The sequence below is a fragment of the Carlito syrichta genome, unplaced genomic scaffold, assembly GCF_000164805.1.
Source record: "Carlito syrichta isolate Samal-C Ts95f unplaced genomic scaffold, Tarsius_syrichta-2.0.1 Scaffold138500, whole genome shotgun sequence".
Taxonomy (NCBI): domain Eukaryota; kingdom Metazoa; phylum Chordata; class Mammalia; order Primates; family Tarsiidae; genus Carlito; species Carlito syrichta.
Genome location: NW_007082596.1, coordinates 189,253 through 209,482, shown reverse-complemented (window position 1 = coordinate 209,482; position 20,230 = coordinate 189,253). Strand labels below are relative to the sequence as shown.

At 41.4% G+C, this 20,230-nt stretch overlaps 1 protein-coding gene across 1 annotated transcript in view; it reads right to left on the bottom strand.

Moving 5' to 3' along the window:
- Positions 1–3,728: 3,728 nt before the first annotated feature.
- The window catches only part of LOC110594797 (phospholipase ABHD3-like), a gene marked incomplete at its 5' end in the record, with an annotated part of 19,184 nt that continues 2,682 nt past the window's right edge, over positions 3,729–20,230 (bottom strand). Inside the window, one exon of the mRNA XM_021708485.1 lies at positions 3,729–3,931. Within this exon, the coding sequence (XP_021564160.1) occupies positions 3,868–3,931 (64 nt within the window). The remainder of the gene's footprint in view (positions 3,932–20,230) is intronic.

Genomic DNA, 20,230 nt, shown 5'->3' with positions numbered 1-20,230 from the left:
TTTTTGAGTGGAGTCTCACTCTGTCGCCCAGACTAAAGTGCAGTGGCACCCATGCTCACGGCCACCCCAGCATTGACGTGCTGGGCTCAGGTGATCTTTCTGCTCAGGTGATCTTTCCAAGTAGGCGAAACTACAGGTGTGCGCTACCACGCCTGGCTAATTTTTTTATTGTGGAAACAAGGTCTTGCCAAGTTGCCCGGGCTGATCTCGAACCTTGGGCTTAGGCAATCCACTCACCTCGGCCTCCCAAAGTGCTGGGATTACAGGCTGAGCCAGGAGCCCAGCCTGTTTCCTATGATTCTATCCATAGACCTCTCTCCTTTCACTCTACACACTTTTCCTAACTAATCTCAGCTAATCCTGGGCTCCAATTTCTACCTGTGATAATCCCAGTCTCTCTCTCCTATTCATACATCTCTCCTGAGGGTCAGTCCAGTATATCCAACTGTTTACTAAAAATTTCCACTCAGATTATCTAAAGGCACCCTAAACACCTAAAACAGAATTTATTATCTTTTTATTATTTTTTGAGTTGGGGTCTCATTCTGTCACCCAGGCTAAGTGCAATGGCATGATCATGGCTCACTGGAGGCTCAAACTTTTGGGTTCAAGTAATGCTGCCTCCTCAGCCTCCTGAGTAACTGGGACTATAGGCATGTGCCACCATGCTCAGTTAACTTTTTGATTTTTTTTCGTTTTTTTTTTGTAGAGACAAGGTCTTGCTATGTTGCCTAGGCTGGTCTTGAACTCCTGAGCTCAAGCAATCCTCCTGCCTCAGTCTCCCAGAATATTGGGATTACAGGCGTGAGCTACCACACCTGGCCAGAAATTATCTTTATATACCAAAATCTTGTAAAGTTTCCTAAATTTCATATTTCAGCAAATTATCAGCACCTCCTATCAGCAAGCCAAGCTAGAAATGTTACCCTTGACATTCTTTTCCTTACTTCTCACAATACAATGAATACTGTTCTTTCTTTCCCATGAATACTAATCATTTTTGTTCTCCCCTCTTTATCCCTCCTACCTTTGTTTCTTTTCTTTTCCTTTTTGAGTCAGAGTCTCACTCTGTCGCCTAGGCTGGAGTGCAGTGGCACGCTCACGGCCACTGCAGCCTCGACCTGCTGGGCTCAAGCAATCCTTCTGCTTTAGCCTTCTGAGTAGCTGGAATTATAGGCACATGCTACCATGTCCAGCTAATTTTTTGATTTATTGTAGAGTCGAGATCTCGCCAAGTTGCCCAGGCTGGTCTCAGGCAGTTCTCTTGCCTTAGACTCCCAAAGTGCTAGGATTACAGGCTTGAGCCACTGTGCCTGGTGCTTATTTATTTTTCTATTCAAATGCTATTAACTAATTTTTTTGAGTTGGAGTCTCACTCTGTTGCTCAGGCTGGAGTGCAGGGGCATGCTCACGATCACCACAGCCTCGACTTGCTGGACTCAGGCAATCTTTCCGCTTCAGCTTTCCAAGTAGCTGGAACTACAGGTGCATGCTACTACATCTGGCTAATTTTTAAATTTATTGTAGAGACGAGGTCTTGCCATGTTGCCCAGGCTGGTCTCAAACCTCTGGGCTCAGGTAATCCTCTCATCTCCGGCCCCCAAAGTGCTGGAATTACAGGTGTGAGCCACCACGCCCGGCCTACATTTGCTTTCAAACTCCAAACTCTGGGTAGGTCTGAAGTAACTGCTTTCTATCCAGTCTCCCAGCCTCCTTTCCCTCCATCTCTTTCCTATCACTGCCATGGTTTTCCTCTCAAAACATGAACATGATCAAATGACGTGCCTGTTCCAAAATGTCAATGGTTGGATATAATGAATATGGTTCTTTTTTCCCTATGAATGATTCTTAGGATTCTACGCATGATCCTTCAAAAGATGGCTCTACCCTTTTGGAAGATTTCCTGTCATTTCCTGCAGAGTAGGAAGGTGCACGGCATAATGGTCAAGAACATAAGTACAGAGTCAGATCATCTGGGTCTGAATCCCATCTCTGCCATGTCTTGGTCGGGGGAAGTTCCTAACCTACCTCCGTCTCGTTTTCTTCACCTGAAAAATGGGGGATGGTGGTGGCTAGACTTACTTAAATCACTGGGTTGTTTCTGTTGCTGAACATTAAGGAGGAAAAGATATAACTGAAACATTCCAAGGGCTACATAAATATTAGATAAAATTATCATCATCATCATCCAGCCACAAGTAAGGAGTGGCTATTCCTTGCTTTGTGCCTCTTTCCCCTCCCTCAGAAGTTCCATGTCACAGCCTTCAAGATCCAACATGAAATGAAATGTCATCTCCACTATGAAGTTCTCCCTCCTCCCTTGGGCACTTTGTAACTCCTTCCCTTTGTGGTCTGAAGCCTTAATAAAGCTTTCTACGCTTCAAAGCACCGTGAACAGTGATATTTAACACTGTATTGGTTATATTCTTATGTGCTCGACTCTCTCCCACAACTGAAGTTTAAGCTCCTAAAGATCAGGGTTGTGTCTCATTAATATGTATACTCCCCACCCTCTTGCCTTGCACAGTGCCTGATTTAATAGACACACACCGCAGCTTTGCTGAATGAACAGAGCTTTGTCCCTCACTTTATAGAGACCTAACAAACTCAGCTTTGCAACACATTCTTTCCTTGAGAGCTGCAGACTCTGTCTTCCTTCTCTTTGTGTCCCAGAAGAATACACAGCAGAAAGAGGCTGCTCAAAAGGATTTGCTTGGCCAAGGCCACAGTAACATGTGACAAATTCAAATTGTGCCCTTTATTGTACTGTCTACGAGATCCCTAAATGGCTAGACTGAATGAGGAAATGTGAACCTTCACATCACACTATTTATTAAGAGGCAATTGAGTAAGACCATAAATACTTCAGAACTTTTGTTTTGGAAATCACATGCATTTTGATTCCTTCCAGGGCCCCGGCCTGTAAAGCAAAGTGCAAGGTCTCTTTTCTTCTCAAGTTCTTACAAAGTGCTGACATTTGTGACCTGACTATCAATTTTTATTTCCAGCATGATTTAGTTATTCATAGTCTTAATGTCATTCTCCATCAATGACTCAAAAACAAAGTTTCTTTCCATTCTAGTATAATTGCTTTTGACCTGTTGAGATGATGAGGGACTAGAAGTTAAAGAGCTGTAAGATTTTTTAGTGAGTGTAATATTTCTCATTCCCACTCACAGATTTAAACATGAGACAGAGTGATGATTTCCTAAGAGGTGAAGATCTTCTGTTCTGGCAAAAACTCAGAATTAAGGAGGGAAAGTCCTAATTTAAATCCAAAAGGTGTAAATTACATTTCTTCCATGTAGGTGTAAATTACATTACATTTCAGCTGGCGAACAGGCATATAATCATACCCTCGATCTGTTTCACGACAAAAGTAAATTTCATAAGTGAAAAAAGTATCACTGTAAAAGTTTGTTTTATACTGACTAATTTTCAAAGAAAATGTGCTTTGCATTAAAAATGAGGTCTTCTCTTCCCAGGTCTTCCTGAAGTTGGGAAAAGTTGGGTTGAGAGGACGGAAAAAAAAAAGATAAGATAAATAACTATTGATGTAAAAATATAGTACATACAGAACTTTAGTTACAAAATTTAATTTTTATAAAAATAGAAAACATATGACGTGTATTTAATTTATATATAAATTCTGAATGATTAAGGACTAAAGGAATTTTCCTGGTTGTTGTGTAACTACAAATCTTGTAAATTTCCTTTTTTTTTTTGCTTATCTGTATTTTTCTACAATGAACTTGTATTGCTTACATAAACAATAAGTTAAAATAAACAAAAAGAGTATTTTAAAGAAAAAAGAATATGTTTTTCATTATAAGACTGGAAATAATTTTTTTAAAAATTCAATTGTTATCATTTAAATTTACTTACCAAGAGATTCTCCCCCGCCACTCCTCTGTTGTTAAAAACCACACATCTAAAAACCAGGAAAGTAATTTTTGTTATTTCTACACATGATTCTTGCTCATGATATAATATTAAAACCATTCTATTGACACTGATTTGGAGAATGAAAAGATTCTCTAATGTTTGACAATTTCATCTAAATGCACTAAAATAAAATTCCAGTTCTTACAATGCAACCTGTGGACTCAAATTAGAAAACTGCATATTGAAATGATGTTAATTTTTCCTACCAAAAGAGCAGAATTTTTGCAACTTCTTCCTATGCACACACGTGGGCCTCCAATAAGTGTTATTAAAATAATTTTAAATATAAGTCAAATGTAAATGTTTTTGCTTTAAACAAAGAAAAAGTAGATGTCCTCTACCTACTGTATTTGTAACATTTATTGTAAAGTATCTCTTTTTAGCCAGGCTTGGTGGCTCAGCCTGTAATCCCGCGCCTTGGGAGGCTGAGGTGAGTGGATTGCCTGAGACTACGGGTTCGAGACCTGCCTGGGCAACTTGGCGAGACCTCATCTCTATAATAAATCAAAAAAAAATTAGCCGGGCATGGTAGCACGCGCCTGTAGTTCCAGCTACTTGGAAGGCTGAGGCAGAAGGATCACCGGAGCCCTGCTGGTTTCCGCAGGTCCAGGCTGTAGTGGCCGGTAACGGCCACTGCACTCCAGTCTGGGCAACAGTGAGACTCCAGCTCCAAAAAAAAGTGTCTCTTTTTAAAAATTTTGAATCGGAGCCTCACTCTGTCACCCAGGCTGAAGCGCAGTGGCACATTCACCGCCACCCCAGGATTGACTTGCTGAGCTCTGGCGATCCTTTGCCTCAGCCTTCCGAGTAGCCGAAACTACAGGCGTGTACCATCATGCCTGGCTAATTTTTGATTTATTGTAGAGATGAGGTCTTGACAAGTTGCCCAAGCTGGTCTTGAACCCATGGGCTCAGGCAATCCACTTGTCTCGGCCTCCCAAAGTGTTGGGATTACAGGCTGAGCCACCGAACCTGGCCATAAGTATCTATTTCTATCTTAAGAAATAGTTCTTGTTCCCTCAAGGCTCAGCAAACATGAAGACCAGACTTTCCTCCCACCTCAGCCTTTCAAGGAGCTGGCACTACAGGTGTGCATTACCCTGCCCAGCTAATTAAAAAAAAAAAAAAAAAAAAAATTTGTAGAGACGAAGTCTTGCTATGTTGCCCAGGCTGGCTCAAACTCCTGGGCTCAAACGATCCTTCTGCCTCAGCCTCCCAAATGTTGGGATTACAGGTGTGAACCATTGTGCTTGACCTAGACCAAAATTTTACATGAGATGCCTGAGCTGGTAGGATGGGCCCCCACTATGCTACTGCTTGGTGTTCAGCTGACCTGGGGAGGAAAGATTACCTTGTGTTTTTTTCCGATCCAATTTGCATCTGCTGGGTAAAGAGTCATGTAAAAGGCTTAGATCAATGTTGGCTCAAGGCAAGCACTGGATGAAAGTAGTTATTAGTAGCAATGGTAGTTGTAGTGTCATACTAGTTTCCAAAAATAATTCTGCATTTAACATATTTAACTTACAGGCAACCACAACCCCATATATGCATTTTTTTTGCCATCCTCAGACAAAATCCTGACTTGTGTCTGCATAGGCTCTCTGATTTAGTGAATCTATAGTTGTGTCAATTAAAATTCATCTTGTTTTTATCTGTTTACTTATCCAATCAATTAAGGCCATTTAAGATTCAAATGATTTTCTTTCTTTTTTTTTTCAGTTGGAGTTTCACTGTCACCCAGACTAGAGTGCGGTGGCACGCTCCCGCCACCGCAGCCTCGACTTACTGGGCTCTGGTGATCCTTCCGCCTTAGGATTCCAAGTAGCCACAGCTACAGCTGCACATTGCCACGCCTGGCTAATTTTTGATTTATTGGAGAGATGAAGTCTCGCCAAGTTGCCTGGGTGGGTCTCGAACCCTCGGGCTCAGGCAATCCATTTGCCTCGGTCTCCCAAAGTGCTGGGATTACAGGTTGAGCCACCCGAGCCTGGCCCAAATGATCTTCTTTCAGAGTGTTACTGATCACTGTGTAGGGTCTAAGCACGGATGAACTCCCTGCTCTGCAGAACATACACAACCCTGACTCTCCTCCCATTGAGTATTCAATTTCAAAGCACATAACTTTCACTCAGTGTGGTATGCTGGATATGTTTTTGCAAAGGAATTCTTTACTCCAACTGAAAACTCGTACAGAGAACTGTGTTAAGCCCAGAAAAAGATATGTTTAAAAACTTCAGAAATCTGATTTGAGAAAAAGCTAGAAATATTACATGATTGGCTCACCTAAGAGAAATCCTAAATACACTATAAACATGCAGAAAAGTTAGAATAGGTTCAGTGACTCTTTTATCTTGGTGAAAAAGAATGGCAAGACGTCTTGCTATAAATAAAATTTAAGTTGGCCACTTATAGTTACTTGCATAAACACCTAAGTCACATAGAAATCAGTGCTAAAATTCATGATGACCTTGAACGTTAAAGTTAGAAATCATTCAGAAAAGAGCTACTTTAGAGTGCAAACATTCAATACGGATTAAGATGGCTTCTGGAGCAAGACGTCATCATGTGACTGGCACTGAGAGGAGGCTACAGAACTAGTGAGGCGAAAGAAAAAAATGATCTGCAAATGCATCAAAAAAAGCAGCCAATACACCTGGGATTTTCTTCCAAACTGCAGACTGGGATATTTGCACTTTCCTCCAGGCAACTTTGAAAGGTGGATTATAGTTCTGGTATCTCTTGCTAGAGGGGAAATTGTACTGACCTCTCCACAAACCTTTGTTCCTGACAATGTTCAATCAGCTGACTTCATTGTGTAAGTCAAGCCTTGGACATGGGGCAGAGAGATGAGGAAGAATGAGGGAACAAACCAGTAGAGGAAGGCAGAATGAAGCTGCCACTCTGTCCCTTTCACCCACTCCAGTCTGTGACAAGCAACAAGCTTCTTTCACTTAACCCCTTTTCTACCCTGACAGTCATCGGGGAACACTTTATACATATAACTAAGAGAGCTGGCTGTGAAACTACTATTTCCAAGGCACTGTTAACTTCTGCAACAGCTCTTTCCAAATAATTTTTACAGCTTGTCCCAAACAATTTTTAAGGGTACGTATAAGAGGAAAATTATTTTGTAAGATGTATTTTTCCTACATACATGAACTATTTGAAATTTCTTCCTAGAGCAAGGCAAATGTAAATAAAGAGAAGAAATAGCAAATAAAGAATCTGGCATGAAGAACTTCCTGTGACAAGAGAAACCCTTAATCAGAGAAGCAGGTGTGTCTCCTTTAATGAAGGTTAAATAAAAGGCAGAGACTGCCTATAGCACAAGGGTTTCTTTGTAGTATCGCTGTCCTGTGCACTTTAGCATGCTTAGCAGCATCTCTGGTCTCTACCAACTAGATGCCAGTAGAACATGCCCCAGCATAACAACAAAAAACGGTCTCTAGAAGTTACTAAATGTTCCTTGGATACACAACTGCCCCTTGGTTGAGAACCACTGTTACAGGGAGATGGACCAGAGAGCCTTGATCTGCCCAAGCCCAGGGAGCTACCAGGACATATGCTACCTTTCCAATTACATGAGTAGGAGCAGTCTCTGAACTTGAGAACCTAAGAAAAGCAGAAATGCATGAGTATAGAGTTCCTTTTTTTTTTTGAGTTGGAGTCTTACTCTGTCGCCCAGACTGGAGTGCAGTGGCTGCTCCCGGTCACGGCAGCCTCGACCTGCCGGGCGCCGGCGATCCTGCCGCCTCAGCCTTCCAAGTAGCTGGAACTACAGACGTGCGCTACCATGCCTGGCTAATTTTTTTATTTATTGTAGAGATGAGGTCTCGCCAAGTTGCCCGGGTGGGTCTTGAACCCGCAGGTTCAGGCAATCCACTCATCTCGGCCTCCCAAAGTGCTGGGATTACAGGCTGAGCTCCGTGCCTGGCCTAGAGTTCCTTTCTAAGCCTTGTTTCCAAATCTGTATATAAAGGAATTTTTTTTTGAGTCAGAGTCTCACTCTATTGCCCAGGCTGAAGTGTAGTAGCACACTCACAGTCACACTCATGGCCCGCTCATGGCCACCACAGCCCCCACCTGCTGGGCTCAGGCGATCCTTCTGCCTCAGCCTTCCAAGTAGTTGGAACCACAGGCATGTGCCACTGCACCTGGTTGATTTTTTGATTTATTGTAGAAACAAGGTCTCACCTAGTTGCCCAGGTTGGTCTTGAACTCCTGGACTCAGGCAATCCACTCGCCTCGGCCTCCCAAAGTGCTGGGATTACAGGCTTGAGCCACCACACCCGGCAATAAAGGAATTTTATCAGATGATCTTAAATATTTTTCAGTTCTAAGATTGTGAAGTCTTGGAGCCCAAAAATAGAAATAATAATCAGCAAAAAGTGGAGAGAAACATTCAGGGATCAGCTGGTCATACAATACTAATTTCAGGTAATCATAATAACAACAACAGATGCTGTTTATTAGTGTTTATGTGCCAGATCATGTTCTAAGAACTTTACATGAATGTTAATATTGGAAAAACTCATCCATTCAAAGATTCATTGTTTAACATTTACAACATTACATTTTTATTAACTTACAATAAAACAATATTCACTAAACTAAAGATTGAGTTGGAACCTATCGTGGAGAAACAAAATAACAATTAAGGTTCCTGGCCTCAAGGAGAATATAATCCAGTTCAAATGAAAAGACAGAGCTGTCCTGGTGGCTCACACCTGTAATCCCAGCACTTTGGGAGGCAGAGGCGAGAGGATGGCCTGAGCCCAGGGGTTTGAACCAGCCTGGGCAACTTGGCGAGATTTCATCTCTACAATTAAAAAAAAAAAGAAAGAAAGAAAGAAAAAAGAAAAATGGCTACAAAGAGCACAATTATAGGAAATAATGGAAAATAAGTTAGGACCAAAATAGGCATAGGGTTTTGAATTCCAGGTTAAGAAAAGATGACAAAAAGGATCTGCTTCCCATAATGTCAGGGTAGATCTTATATGGCCACGCCTTCCAAAGAATAATATATAGGCAACAGAAAACAATTTAAAAAAAGCGGGCAGAAACTAAATAAGAGTTGGCACATGTCTGTAGTTCCAGCTACTTGGAAGGCTAAGGCAGAAGGATAGCCTGAGCCCGGGAGGTCAAGACTGTGGTGGCTGTGAATGTGTCACTGCCCTCCAGCCTGGGCGACAGAGTGAGACTCCTACTAAAAAAAACCAAAAAACAAAAAGACAACAACAAAAAATCTAAACAAGAGTTGACACTAGGAAATAGAAAATGGCATTGGGTGAGTTTCCAATTTTTACAGCTTTTTTTTTTTTCTTTGCCTGAGAGAAGGTAGCAATTGATATTATTCAATGACAGATAAAAGTTGGATTAAAATGCTCAGTCTCACAGGCATAAAGAACTATACAACAGTTTGGGGCGATGATAGCACTTAGAAAATGAGGAGGAAAAATTTCAGAAAAGATACTCAGAGGAAGACTACTAAATTCTAGATTATAAACTAGGCCAAAATCTCTGGCTGATGCCTCATCTATACAAATATGAGCAGACTCCAAGCAGCCCAATTAAGGCTAAAAATATGGAAAGATATTTCATCTGATGCTTATCTCAAAGGAGACAAAGTTTAAAGTTTGATAAAATAAACAAACAAAAATCAGCATTCTTTGGAAAAATAAAACAGAATCCAGAGTATCCGCAAACTATCCAGAACATAATTCAAAATTGCTAGACAATGAAGAAACAGAAAAATACGACCCATACACAACAGATAACTGACCCTGAGATGGTCCAGATGTTAGAATTAGCAAATGAGGATTTAAAGTAACTGTTACAATCAAGGACATAGGGGGCATTTATAAAGAATAAAAACATAGAATATCTCAGCAGAAGAGTAGAACCTATTAAAAGTAGAATTTAAGAAAAGAAAAATATGGCCAGGCATAGTGGCTCATTCCTGTAATCCTAACACTTTGGGAGGCCAAGACAGAGTAATTACTTGAGCCCAGGAGTTCAAGACCAGCCTGGGCAAAATAGTCAAACTTTTTCTCTATAAAAAATAGAAAAACTAGTTGGACATGGTGGTGCACTTCAGTAGTCCCAGCTGCTCAGGAGCCTGAGGTGGAAGGATTGCTTGAGCCCAGAAGTTTGATGTTGCAGTGAGCTGAGATCCCACCACTGCACTTCAGCATGGACAAGAGAGTGAGAGGAAAGAAAAGAAAAATACACTATCTGAAAGAAAAAAACAATTCACTGTATTTGCAAAAAAAAAGTAGAACCTTGGTGATTTGTTGAACAATATGAAGAGACCTAACATAAATGTTATTGTGATTCCAGAAGAAGAGGATAGGGAGAATGGGGCAACAATTTTTTTTAAATGGCCAAAAGAAAATTTGAAATATAGTTAATACATAAATTAATTGATTCAAAAGATAGAAAAAGGTCAGGCATGGTGGCTCACACCTTTAATCCCAGCACTTTGGGAAACCAAGGTGGGAGGATTGCTTGTGTCCAGAAGTTTAAGACAAGGCTGGACAACATAATGAAACCCTATCACTACAAAAATAAAAATAAAAAAATTAGCTAGACAAGGTGGCATGCACTTGTAGTCCCAGCTACTTGGGAGGCGGAGATGGGAGAATTGCTTGAGTCTAGGAGGTTGAGGCTGCAGTGAGCTGAGATCATGCTACTGCATGCCAGCCGGGAAGACAGAGTGAGACTCTGTCTTTAAAAGGGGGGAGGGGGAGAAGGAGAGTAATGGAAAAACAGCAACAAAAACCCAGAAAACAACCAGGTGTGGTAGCATGCACGTAGTTCCACCCACTTGGGAGGCTGAGGTGGAAGGATTACTCATCCCAGTCATTTGAGACCAGCCTGGGCAACATAGCAAGACTCAGTCTCAAATGAATGAATGAATGAATGTTGGAACTTAATTCGACCATATTAATAATTATATTAAATATAAATGAACTAAAAACCCCAACTAAAAGATGGAGATTGGCAGCTGGATAAAAAGCAAGTTTCAACTACATGCTATCTATAAGCAATACACTTTATATATAATGACATAGATACTTTGAAAGTTAAACTATGAATAAAGATATATCACAAATACAGTAAGCAAATAAGGCTGAAGTGGCTACTATAACATCAGATAAAGTAGACTTCATGACCAGCGATTAAGAACATTTTATAATGATAAGAGTTACTTCATAGAAGACTAACAATTATACATGTGTATGTGACTAATAACAGAGCTTCCATATACATGAAGCAAAAATTAGTAGAATTAAAAAGAGAAAAAGAAAAACTACAATCATATTGATTTTAATGCCCTTCTTATCAATGAAACAAAAAATCAATAAAGATGTAAACACAGTTTGAATAACACTATCAACTATATATTAACCAAATTTACATTTATAGAACACTACATTCAACAACAGCAGAATACACACTCTTTTCAAGAAATAACATCTAAACATTTCCAAGCTTAGTAAGGTCATAAGGTAGTAAAACAAATTACCATAATTCATGTACCTTTTTCTAGAATGTATAACTTTAGAAATCAAACACAAATAATTAAAAAGCATATATTACTGACTGTATTATATACTAAACTTGTGATTACCACATGGTAATGGAGAACACTGAAAGTCAATTTATAATTCAGAAACCTCATTATCTCTTGTTTCAACTCTTTCCCTACAAAATCTATTCCCTGAGTAGGAAACATGACTTGTTTGCCTGTCATGTCTTGAATTTCCCTGATAAAACTGAGTCTTGACAATCTTACAGGTATATATTATCCTAGTAGGAGCTAGTTGTTCACAAGCTAAGAACTCAAGACATCCAAGGATATAAAAGAAATAAAAAAGGGTCTTAAGAACTATCAACGTTTCAAAAAGTCTAACAGAAATAAATTTATCTGTAGTAAGCCTACAGTTGAATCTTAACCCTACCACACACTAATTCTGATCAACTACTAACAATGTAGTTTAGCATTTTGTTTGGAAAAATGGGGTTAATAATATGTATCTTGGAACTAGGTACATATTAAATAAGATAACCTATAATAGTGCCTATTATGGGGCCTATCATGTGGCAGATACTCAGCAAAGATAAATTTAATTGTGGCAAACCAAAGTGGTCATTCTGGTTATCTCTTGCTGATCATAAATTCTAAGTGGCCCCATGAATTTTTTAAAAGGAACTGCAAGTTAATATTTGATTAATGCAGTTTATTTTTTAGGCATAAAATTTCAAAACAAGTGGCCATAAGAGCAAAAATAGTTAAAGGTATCTTTATTTTTATTTTTATTTTTGAGTTGGGGTCTCACTCTGTCACCCAGACTGGGGAACAGTGGCACAATCATAGCTCACTGCAGCCATAACCTCCTGGGCTCAAGGTGATCCTTCCACTTCAGCCTCCTGAATAACTGAGACTACAGGCATGGCCCATCATGCCCAGCTAATTTTTTGAATTTTTTGTAGAGCCAAGCCCTCGCTATGTTGCCCAGGCTGGTCTTGAACTTCTGGCCTGAAGCAATCCTCTCACCTCGGCTTCCCAAAGTCCTGGGATTCCGGGCATGAGCCACTGCACCCGGACAGTTAAAGGTATCTTTAATGTGAGGAAGCTGAAAACTTCAGCATCAAGAATTCTTTTGGTAATCTCTTACACTATTGGAATCTTTTCCCCACCCCGTTAGCTCTAATCCTAAAATATACTCAGTTGCTTTTTGATGGTCTCATATTTTATCTTGCTATTTGAGTTCTAGCTGGGTCTCTTTGCAATTTTTGTAGATTTTTCAACTAAACACCTAATTGAAATAACTTAACAGAGAACCCTATTTTAAAACAGAGTGGTCTACATGTATAGTGCTCAAAACTAACAGGAGTTAGTTCAGCATAAGGAGTCACTGCTGGAAACTTTATTACCTAAAAGAGAGTCAGAGACATGTATTACAGGACGATACATATTCTATTAGCCATTCCCTTCCTTAGCAAGGCATTTCCTTCTTTCTCCCTATACCATCCATTGTCTACCCAGGCACACTGCTGAGCCCTCTTGAAATGGTTTCTTCTTGGTGGTAGGATCTCATTTTCACCTGACCAGACCAGAAGAGTAAGGCTGTTCCCTATGCCAGACAATGGCCTTGATTCATTGCTTATGGTTTCACAGCTAATACTTTTTACAGGTTTGTTACAGGCCAGGTACTAGTCAATGTTTTTTAATAGATATTACATGCAATACTCATAACCCATAAGGTGTAGGTATCGTTACAGATGAGAAAACTGAGGTGTAGAGCAATTAAATAATTTGTCTGTGGATAGATAGGTAGTGCATAACAGAGCTGGGATCCGAACCCTTGCAGATCTGACTCAAGGATCTGCTTTGACCACCTCCCACTGCTGCCCAGTGCTATCTAAGTCAATACATTTTTTTTTTTTGAATTGGAGTCTCACTGTATCGCCCACTCCAGCGTTGACCTGCTAGGCCCCGGCGATCCTTCTGCCTCAGCCTTCCAAGTAAGTGGAACTACAGGTGCATGCTACCATGCCAGGCTCATTTTTGATTTATTGTAGAGAGGAGGTCTCACCAAGTTGCTCATGCTGATCTCGAACTCGAGGCCTCCTCTTACCCTGGCCTCCCAAAGTGCTGGGATTATAGGTGTGAGCCACTGTGGCACCCAGCCTATTTTTTTTTTAATTGTAGTTTTTGAGTTGGAGTCTCACTCAGTCACCCAGGCTGGAGTGGAGTAGCATGCTCACGGTCACCACAGCTTTGACTTGCTGGGCTCTGGGGATCCTTCTGCCTCAGCCTTCCAAGTAGCTGGAACTACAGGTGCACACCACCATGCCCAGCTAAATTTTTAATTTGCTGTAGAGACAAGGTCTTGCCAAGTTGTCCAGGCAGGTCTCCAGCCTCTGGGCTCAGGCAATCCTCTCATCTCTGCCTCGAAAAGTGCTGGGATTACAGGTGTGAATCACCACACCTGGCTTAGAATACTATTAAATAAGCTAAACTTGGGCCGGGCTCGGTGGCTCAGCCTGTAATCCCGCGCCTTTGGGAGGCTGAGGTGAGTGGATTGCCTGAGCCCGTGGGTTCGAGACCCGCCTGGGCAGCAAGACCTCATCTCTACAATAAATCAAAAAAAAAAATCAGCCAGGCGTGGTAGCGCATGCCTGTAATTCCCGCTACTCGGAAGGCTGAGGCGGAAGGATCGCCGGAGCCCAGCAGGCGAGGCTGTGGTGGCCGGGAGCGGCCACTGCACTCCAGTCTGGGTAACCGAGTGAGACTCCAACTCAAAAAAAAAAAGCTAAACTCTTCATTTGGTGCTTTCTGATATGTATTACTCAATCTAGCTAGTCTCATGAATAATCAGTTAATTGCCTTATTCCCCAAAATATAAAAACCAAATCATTTTAACCAAAAAAATTGAGTTACTAGGCCAGAAAAGGTGGCTCATGCCTATAGTCCTACCACTTTGGGTGGCCAAGACGGGAGGATTGCTTGAGCCCAGTAGTTCAAGACCAGCCTGGGCAACATAGCAGGACCTTGTTCTTACCAAAAAAATAAAAAATAAAAAAATCAGCTGGGCGTGGTGGCATGTGCCTGTAGTTCTAGCTATTCAGGAAGGTGAGGCGGGAGGATCACCTGAGCCCAAGAGGTAGAGGCTGCAATGAGCCGTGATTGTGCCACTGCACTCCGGCCTGGGTGAAAGTGTGAGACCCTGACACATACACAAAAATGAGTTACTGAGAAAAAATACTCCAGTGTTAACTTAAAATTATGTCTTATCTTTTTTTTAGTCAGGGCCTCACATTGTTCAAGATGAACAATGGCATCCCTACCAATGAAACTGAGTGCTTTTTCTTAGTAGCAAATAAATATCTATTTGTTTATTTATTAAATAGGTTAAACTCTTTATTCAGTGCTTTCTGATATGTATTACTCCATCATGAATAATCAGCTAGCTACTTTATTCCCCAAAATTTAGAAAGCAAATTATTTTAACAACAACAATAAAAAAAAATGTGTTACAAGTCTGGACATGGTGGCTCACACTCGTATTCCTAGCATTCCAAGAAATGTCTTGAAACACAAGTCTACAATCTTGGAAAAATCCCTCAGTTGATCCTTTTGCCCTCTTCTAACAATTATCCTATTTCTCTGACAAACTTATCAAATGTGTGCTCCACTCCTGTTCTCATCCACTGAGGTCATCTTCACCCTGGTGGTTTGGCTTCCTTCCTCATTGCTCCACCGACATCTTCTCAGGTTTTGCTTTACCTGCCCTCGTTCTCCTTGCCCTTTCAGCTGCATCTGACACCGCTGACCTACTCCTTCCCTCCATAAAATGTTCCTCCTTGTTCTTCTCATATTCCTGAATCCCAGGACTTCCGGCTCTCCGACCACTCGGTGGCACAGGCTGCTAGTTATATCCAGTAGGCATCCTTCCCTTCTTCGGTAACAGAACCCTGAATTTCAGTTGGTACACGGCTGTCCAAAATAAAGATTTAATTTTCAAGCCAGGTGCGGTGCCTCATGCCTGTAATCCTAGCACTTTGGGAGGCTGAGGCGAGAGGCTTACTTGAGCCTGGGAGTCTGAGGCCTGCCTAGGGAACACAGCAAGACACAACACGTCGTTAAAAAATTTTTTTTTAAATTAGCTGGGCGTTGGTGGTGCATGCCTATAGTCCCAGCTACTTGGGAGACAGAGGTAGAAGGATGACCTGAGCTCAGGAGGTCAAGGCTGAGGTAAGCTGTGATGGTGCTACTGTCCTCCAGCCTGGGTGATAGTATGAGACCTCAACTCAAAATAATAATAATGATGATGATAATAATAATAAAAATTTCAAACTTCCCTTGCAAGCAAAGAACAGCCAATGTGATATAAGGATGCTGGGATGCATCCTTAAAGGAAGATGGTGCATTTCTGCTCTCCTTTTTCTCTTCTTCTTGGGTACTGAAATGCAGACATGATGGACAGAGCTGAAGCAGCCATGAAACATGACAAAAACTTAGGTCTCTGACACTAGAGAGCACCACACAGCCGCGATCCATCTTCTTGGGTTTTTATATGAGAGAGAAATCAACTTGTATCTTGTTTAAGTCACGATTATTTTGAGGTTTTTGGCACTTGCAGACAATCCTGGTCCTTTTTTTTTTTTTTGAGTCAGGTTCTCATTCTGCTGCCCAGGCTGGAGTGCAGTGACACAATCATGGCTCACTGCAGCCTCAACTTCCTGAATTCAGGTGATCCTTCTGCTTCAGCCTTCCAAGTAGTACCTGGGACTACAGGTACTCACCACCATGCCTGGCCAATTTTCTGTAGAAATGAAGTCTTGCTAATGTTGCCCAGGCTGGTGTCAAACTCCTGGGCTCAAGCTATCGTCCTGCCTCGGCCTTCTAAAGTGCTGGGATTACAGACATGAGCTTCTATGCCTGGCTGATCCCGGTCCTTTTGAATGCACACTTTCCTTCTACTGCACACTCTTTGCCACCTCAGCCAGACTGTATGCTCCTTGGGAATAGGTTCTGAGATTGTACTTTACAATACCAAAATACTTAATGACTGACCTAGATATCAGTGAGCTTATTATTATGTAATTCTGGATGGACCACTCTTTTTAATACTAGTTGGTGGTGGGATGAAATGATAAATGAAGGTTCTCAATAAAAGAAGGTCAAGGTAAAAGATCATTCAGATGTTGTAAGAGTTACTGTTTTCCTTCTTGTTTTTGTTCTAGTACAAAACAATCAATTCAGAGAATGAGAAAAAGACTTAAGAAAACAGGATTCTATTACAGTACTTAAAATAATTCCTCTTAGGTTACATTACTGAATGGAGATTTAAAAAAAAACCCTTGAATGAATGGATAAGATTTCTAATTACTTGATCAATCACATATGTATAAATTATTAGAGAGAACTACCTTTTCTTCAGGCTTCTATGAGGAGGATTTCTCCCTAAACATACTTTTGGATTCTCTTACTTTGCTTACCCTTCAGGAGGTGGAGGACTTAACAAACTTGATAAAATTTGGAAGAATTTATCTGGCTCAGCAGTTTTTGCCTCTTAGGGGTAGGTCTATCCAAGAGAGTACATACTGTGATCCACCAATGAAGATGGACAACATAGGCAAAGCAAACATTTCCCACCTAATTCTATTTATTTAGTAAAACCTTCACTCACAACTATCTTAAACAAACTTCAGCCTGGTTTCCATCCCATTCACCTTTAATTTTGAATTAGCAAACCTTAACAGAAAAGTACTATGTTTTTGTGAGTTTTCAGGTACAGGAAAAAACGGTTTAATATAAAAAATAAACCATTATGTTTTATTTCTCCAGATGCTGGGAGTTAGGTTCCCTCTACTGTCCAAATCATATCTCAGCGGTAAATCACTGATGCTCCCTGGTGACTTGTCAGAATTTGTGACCCTCCCTAAACACTCAACCTTTACACAAGATAGTAACTGGGGCAGGATGGCCAGCACACCCTGTACTACAGGGATGTTCAAACTGAGCATACCGAAACTCTCCTGGATAACAGACACAGAACATCCACGTGTGTGTCCTGCACATCCATGTACCTGTGAGATAACCAGGTGTTTATATTTCCCAAGAGGCATATTTGCTTGTACTGATTCTTTTAAATTATTAGACATTTTCTACTCTGGTCAGGGAACAGAAGATGAGGGCAAGAAGACAAACAATGTCTAAAGACTCACTTTGTGCAGGGCACCAAATATACAAGCATTTTATACATTCCAAAGAAACCCTCTGAAGTAGGCAAGAAAACTGTGATGGGGAAAATTAAATGAACTGTGCAGGGTAACTCAGTATGTGGCAGTTTCAACATCTGAATCCAGGCTGGACTCCAAAACCCAAGCACATCTTCCCATATTGCATAGGCCTCCACAGTCTCTGTTACCTGCTAGGCCCCATGCTACAGTACCAATACTTAGATCACATAGCTATCTAAGGCCTCAACCAGCTTTGTGCCAAACTTTCAGATCTGTATGTCTTACCTCAGTGATCTTTGGAACTATTTGGCTCTTTGAGGGCAGATTGCAAAAATATTTTGCAGCTCTTCCTATCCGGAGGTACAGTCTATTTCCCTATCCTTTGACTCTGGGCTGACCATGTGAATTTCTTTGACTAGTAGGACATGGCAGAAGCAACACTTGTGGGAGTTCTAAGCCTGGGTGTCAAGAGGCTTCCAGTTTTGCACTCTTGGACCCTTCTGCCATCAAATGAAGGAGTTCAGGGTGAGGCTGATGATGGATGAGAGATCACGTAGAGCTGAATCATCACAGCTAAGGGTCCCTAAGTCCCAAGCTGTCCTGGCAGTGGACCACAAATGCACAAATGATAGCAGCCGAGACCAGAAGAACCACACAGCTGAGTTCAGCCCAAACTGCCAATCCACAGAATTGCGAACAGAATGATGGTTGTTTTAAACCACTAAATTTTGGAGTCATTTTTATTTTGTTTTGTTTGTTTGTTTTTTGTGTTGGAGTCTCACTCTGTCACCCAGACTGGAGTGCAGTGGCTGCTCCCAGCCACCACAGCCTCGACCTGCTGGGCTCCGGCGACCCTTCCACCTCAGCCTTCCAAGTAGCTGGAACTACAGGCGCGCGCTACCACACCCAGCTCATTTTGATTTATTGTAGAGATGAGGTCTCGCCAAGTTGCCCAGGCGGGTCTCGAACCTGCGGGCTCAGGCAATCCACTCACCTCAGCCTCCCAAAGGCGGAGGATTACAGGCTGAGCCACCGAGCCCGGCTTGGAGTCATTTGTTATACAGCAAAAGCTAACTGATACAGTTTCTCTAACGTGGATTCAGAGACTCCTTACAGTTAAAAACAAAGGAACTTAGGCCCAAAGGCCACTGAAAAGTTTACTAGCAATGGCTTATTTGTCCACTCTGCATCCTACAAGGCCAGTCTGATTCTGTTAAAGCTTAAACCTGCACGGGCTGCGTCTTTAAGCAGCTGACAATGAATTGGCCCAGACTTCCCCCTCTCTTATGCTCCTTGAGACAAGTACAACTTCTCACAACTCTTAATATCTCCTCATATTACCCAGCACAAAGCTGTCCTTATATCATATATCCTCAAAAACATTTCCTAATCAATAGAAGAGAGACAGTTTTAACCCCTAGTGAAACTAGAACCTTCCAACTTCTTTGAAACGCAGTGTAATGACAGCCTTGGTAATAAAATTTGGCAATTTTTACAAGCAATAGACAAAAGCCACATGTACTGGCAACTCTAGGCCTTAGGAGACTCGGTCTTTGAGTTTCAACTACATTGTTTTCATTTTGTTTTTGTTTTTTTTGATTCAGAGTCTCACTCTGTCACCCAGGCTGAAGGACAGTGGCACACTCATGGCCACCGCAGTCTTGACCTACTGGGCTCAGGCAATCCTTCCACCTCAGCGTTACAAGTAGTTGGAACCACAGACATGTGCCACCATGCCCAGCTAATTTTTTGATTTATTGTAGAGACGAGGTCTCACCAAGTTGCTCAGGCTGGTCTTGAACCTGTGGGCTCAGGCAATCCTCTTGTCTCCACCTCCCAAAATGCTGGGATTACAGGCGTCAGTCACCATGCCCGGTTCAACTACATTATTTTTAAAAGCAATTTCTAATTCTTGGCAGACATCTCAGGTCAACACTAGAATCAGCAATGTAAATATACACAACAGGCTTTATGATGGTCTGTACATTCTGAGCATGATTGTTTTAGCAAAAATATTGGAACCAAGTGTCACAGCTGACTGGATGATACTTAAACATGAAATAATGATGAATTCCTGCTACTGCCTAGCAAATTTCTGGAACACCATCATTCTTTAATATCATATCAGTCTCTAAGAGAATGTCACTTCACGGCCAAAACAGTCTTTATATGTAAAAGATCAGAGTTAACTTGTTGAAACGGAATTCACTATTATGGAATTTTCCCCTTTATATAAAACTGTTTTTCTTAACATAAACTCAGCATCAGCTTTTAACATAAACAAGTGTTTCAAATTTAACAAAGGATGCAACTCTACTTTAAATACAACTCACAGGCCATTGCCTTGCTGGACTCTGGTGTGGCCATGTGCTCTTTGAACTATGACTGTCGCCATGCTTCCTGGCTTTGGCCCCCTCCCCCACTTTGGGGAGGTGAATCTTCTTTCTCCCTTGTCTCTCTCTTATTCACTTTTTTTTTTTGAGCTGGAGTCTCACTCTGTCGCCCAGACTGGAGTGCAGTGGCCACTCCC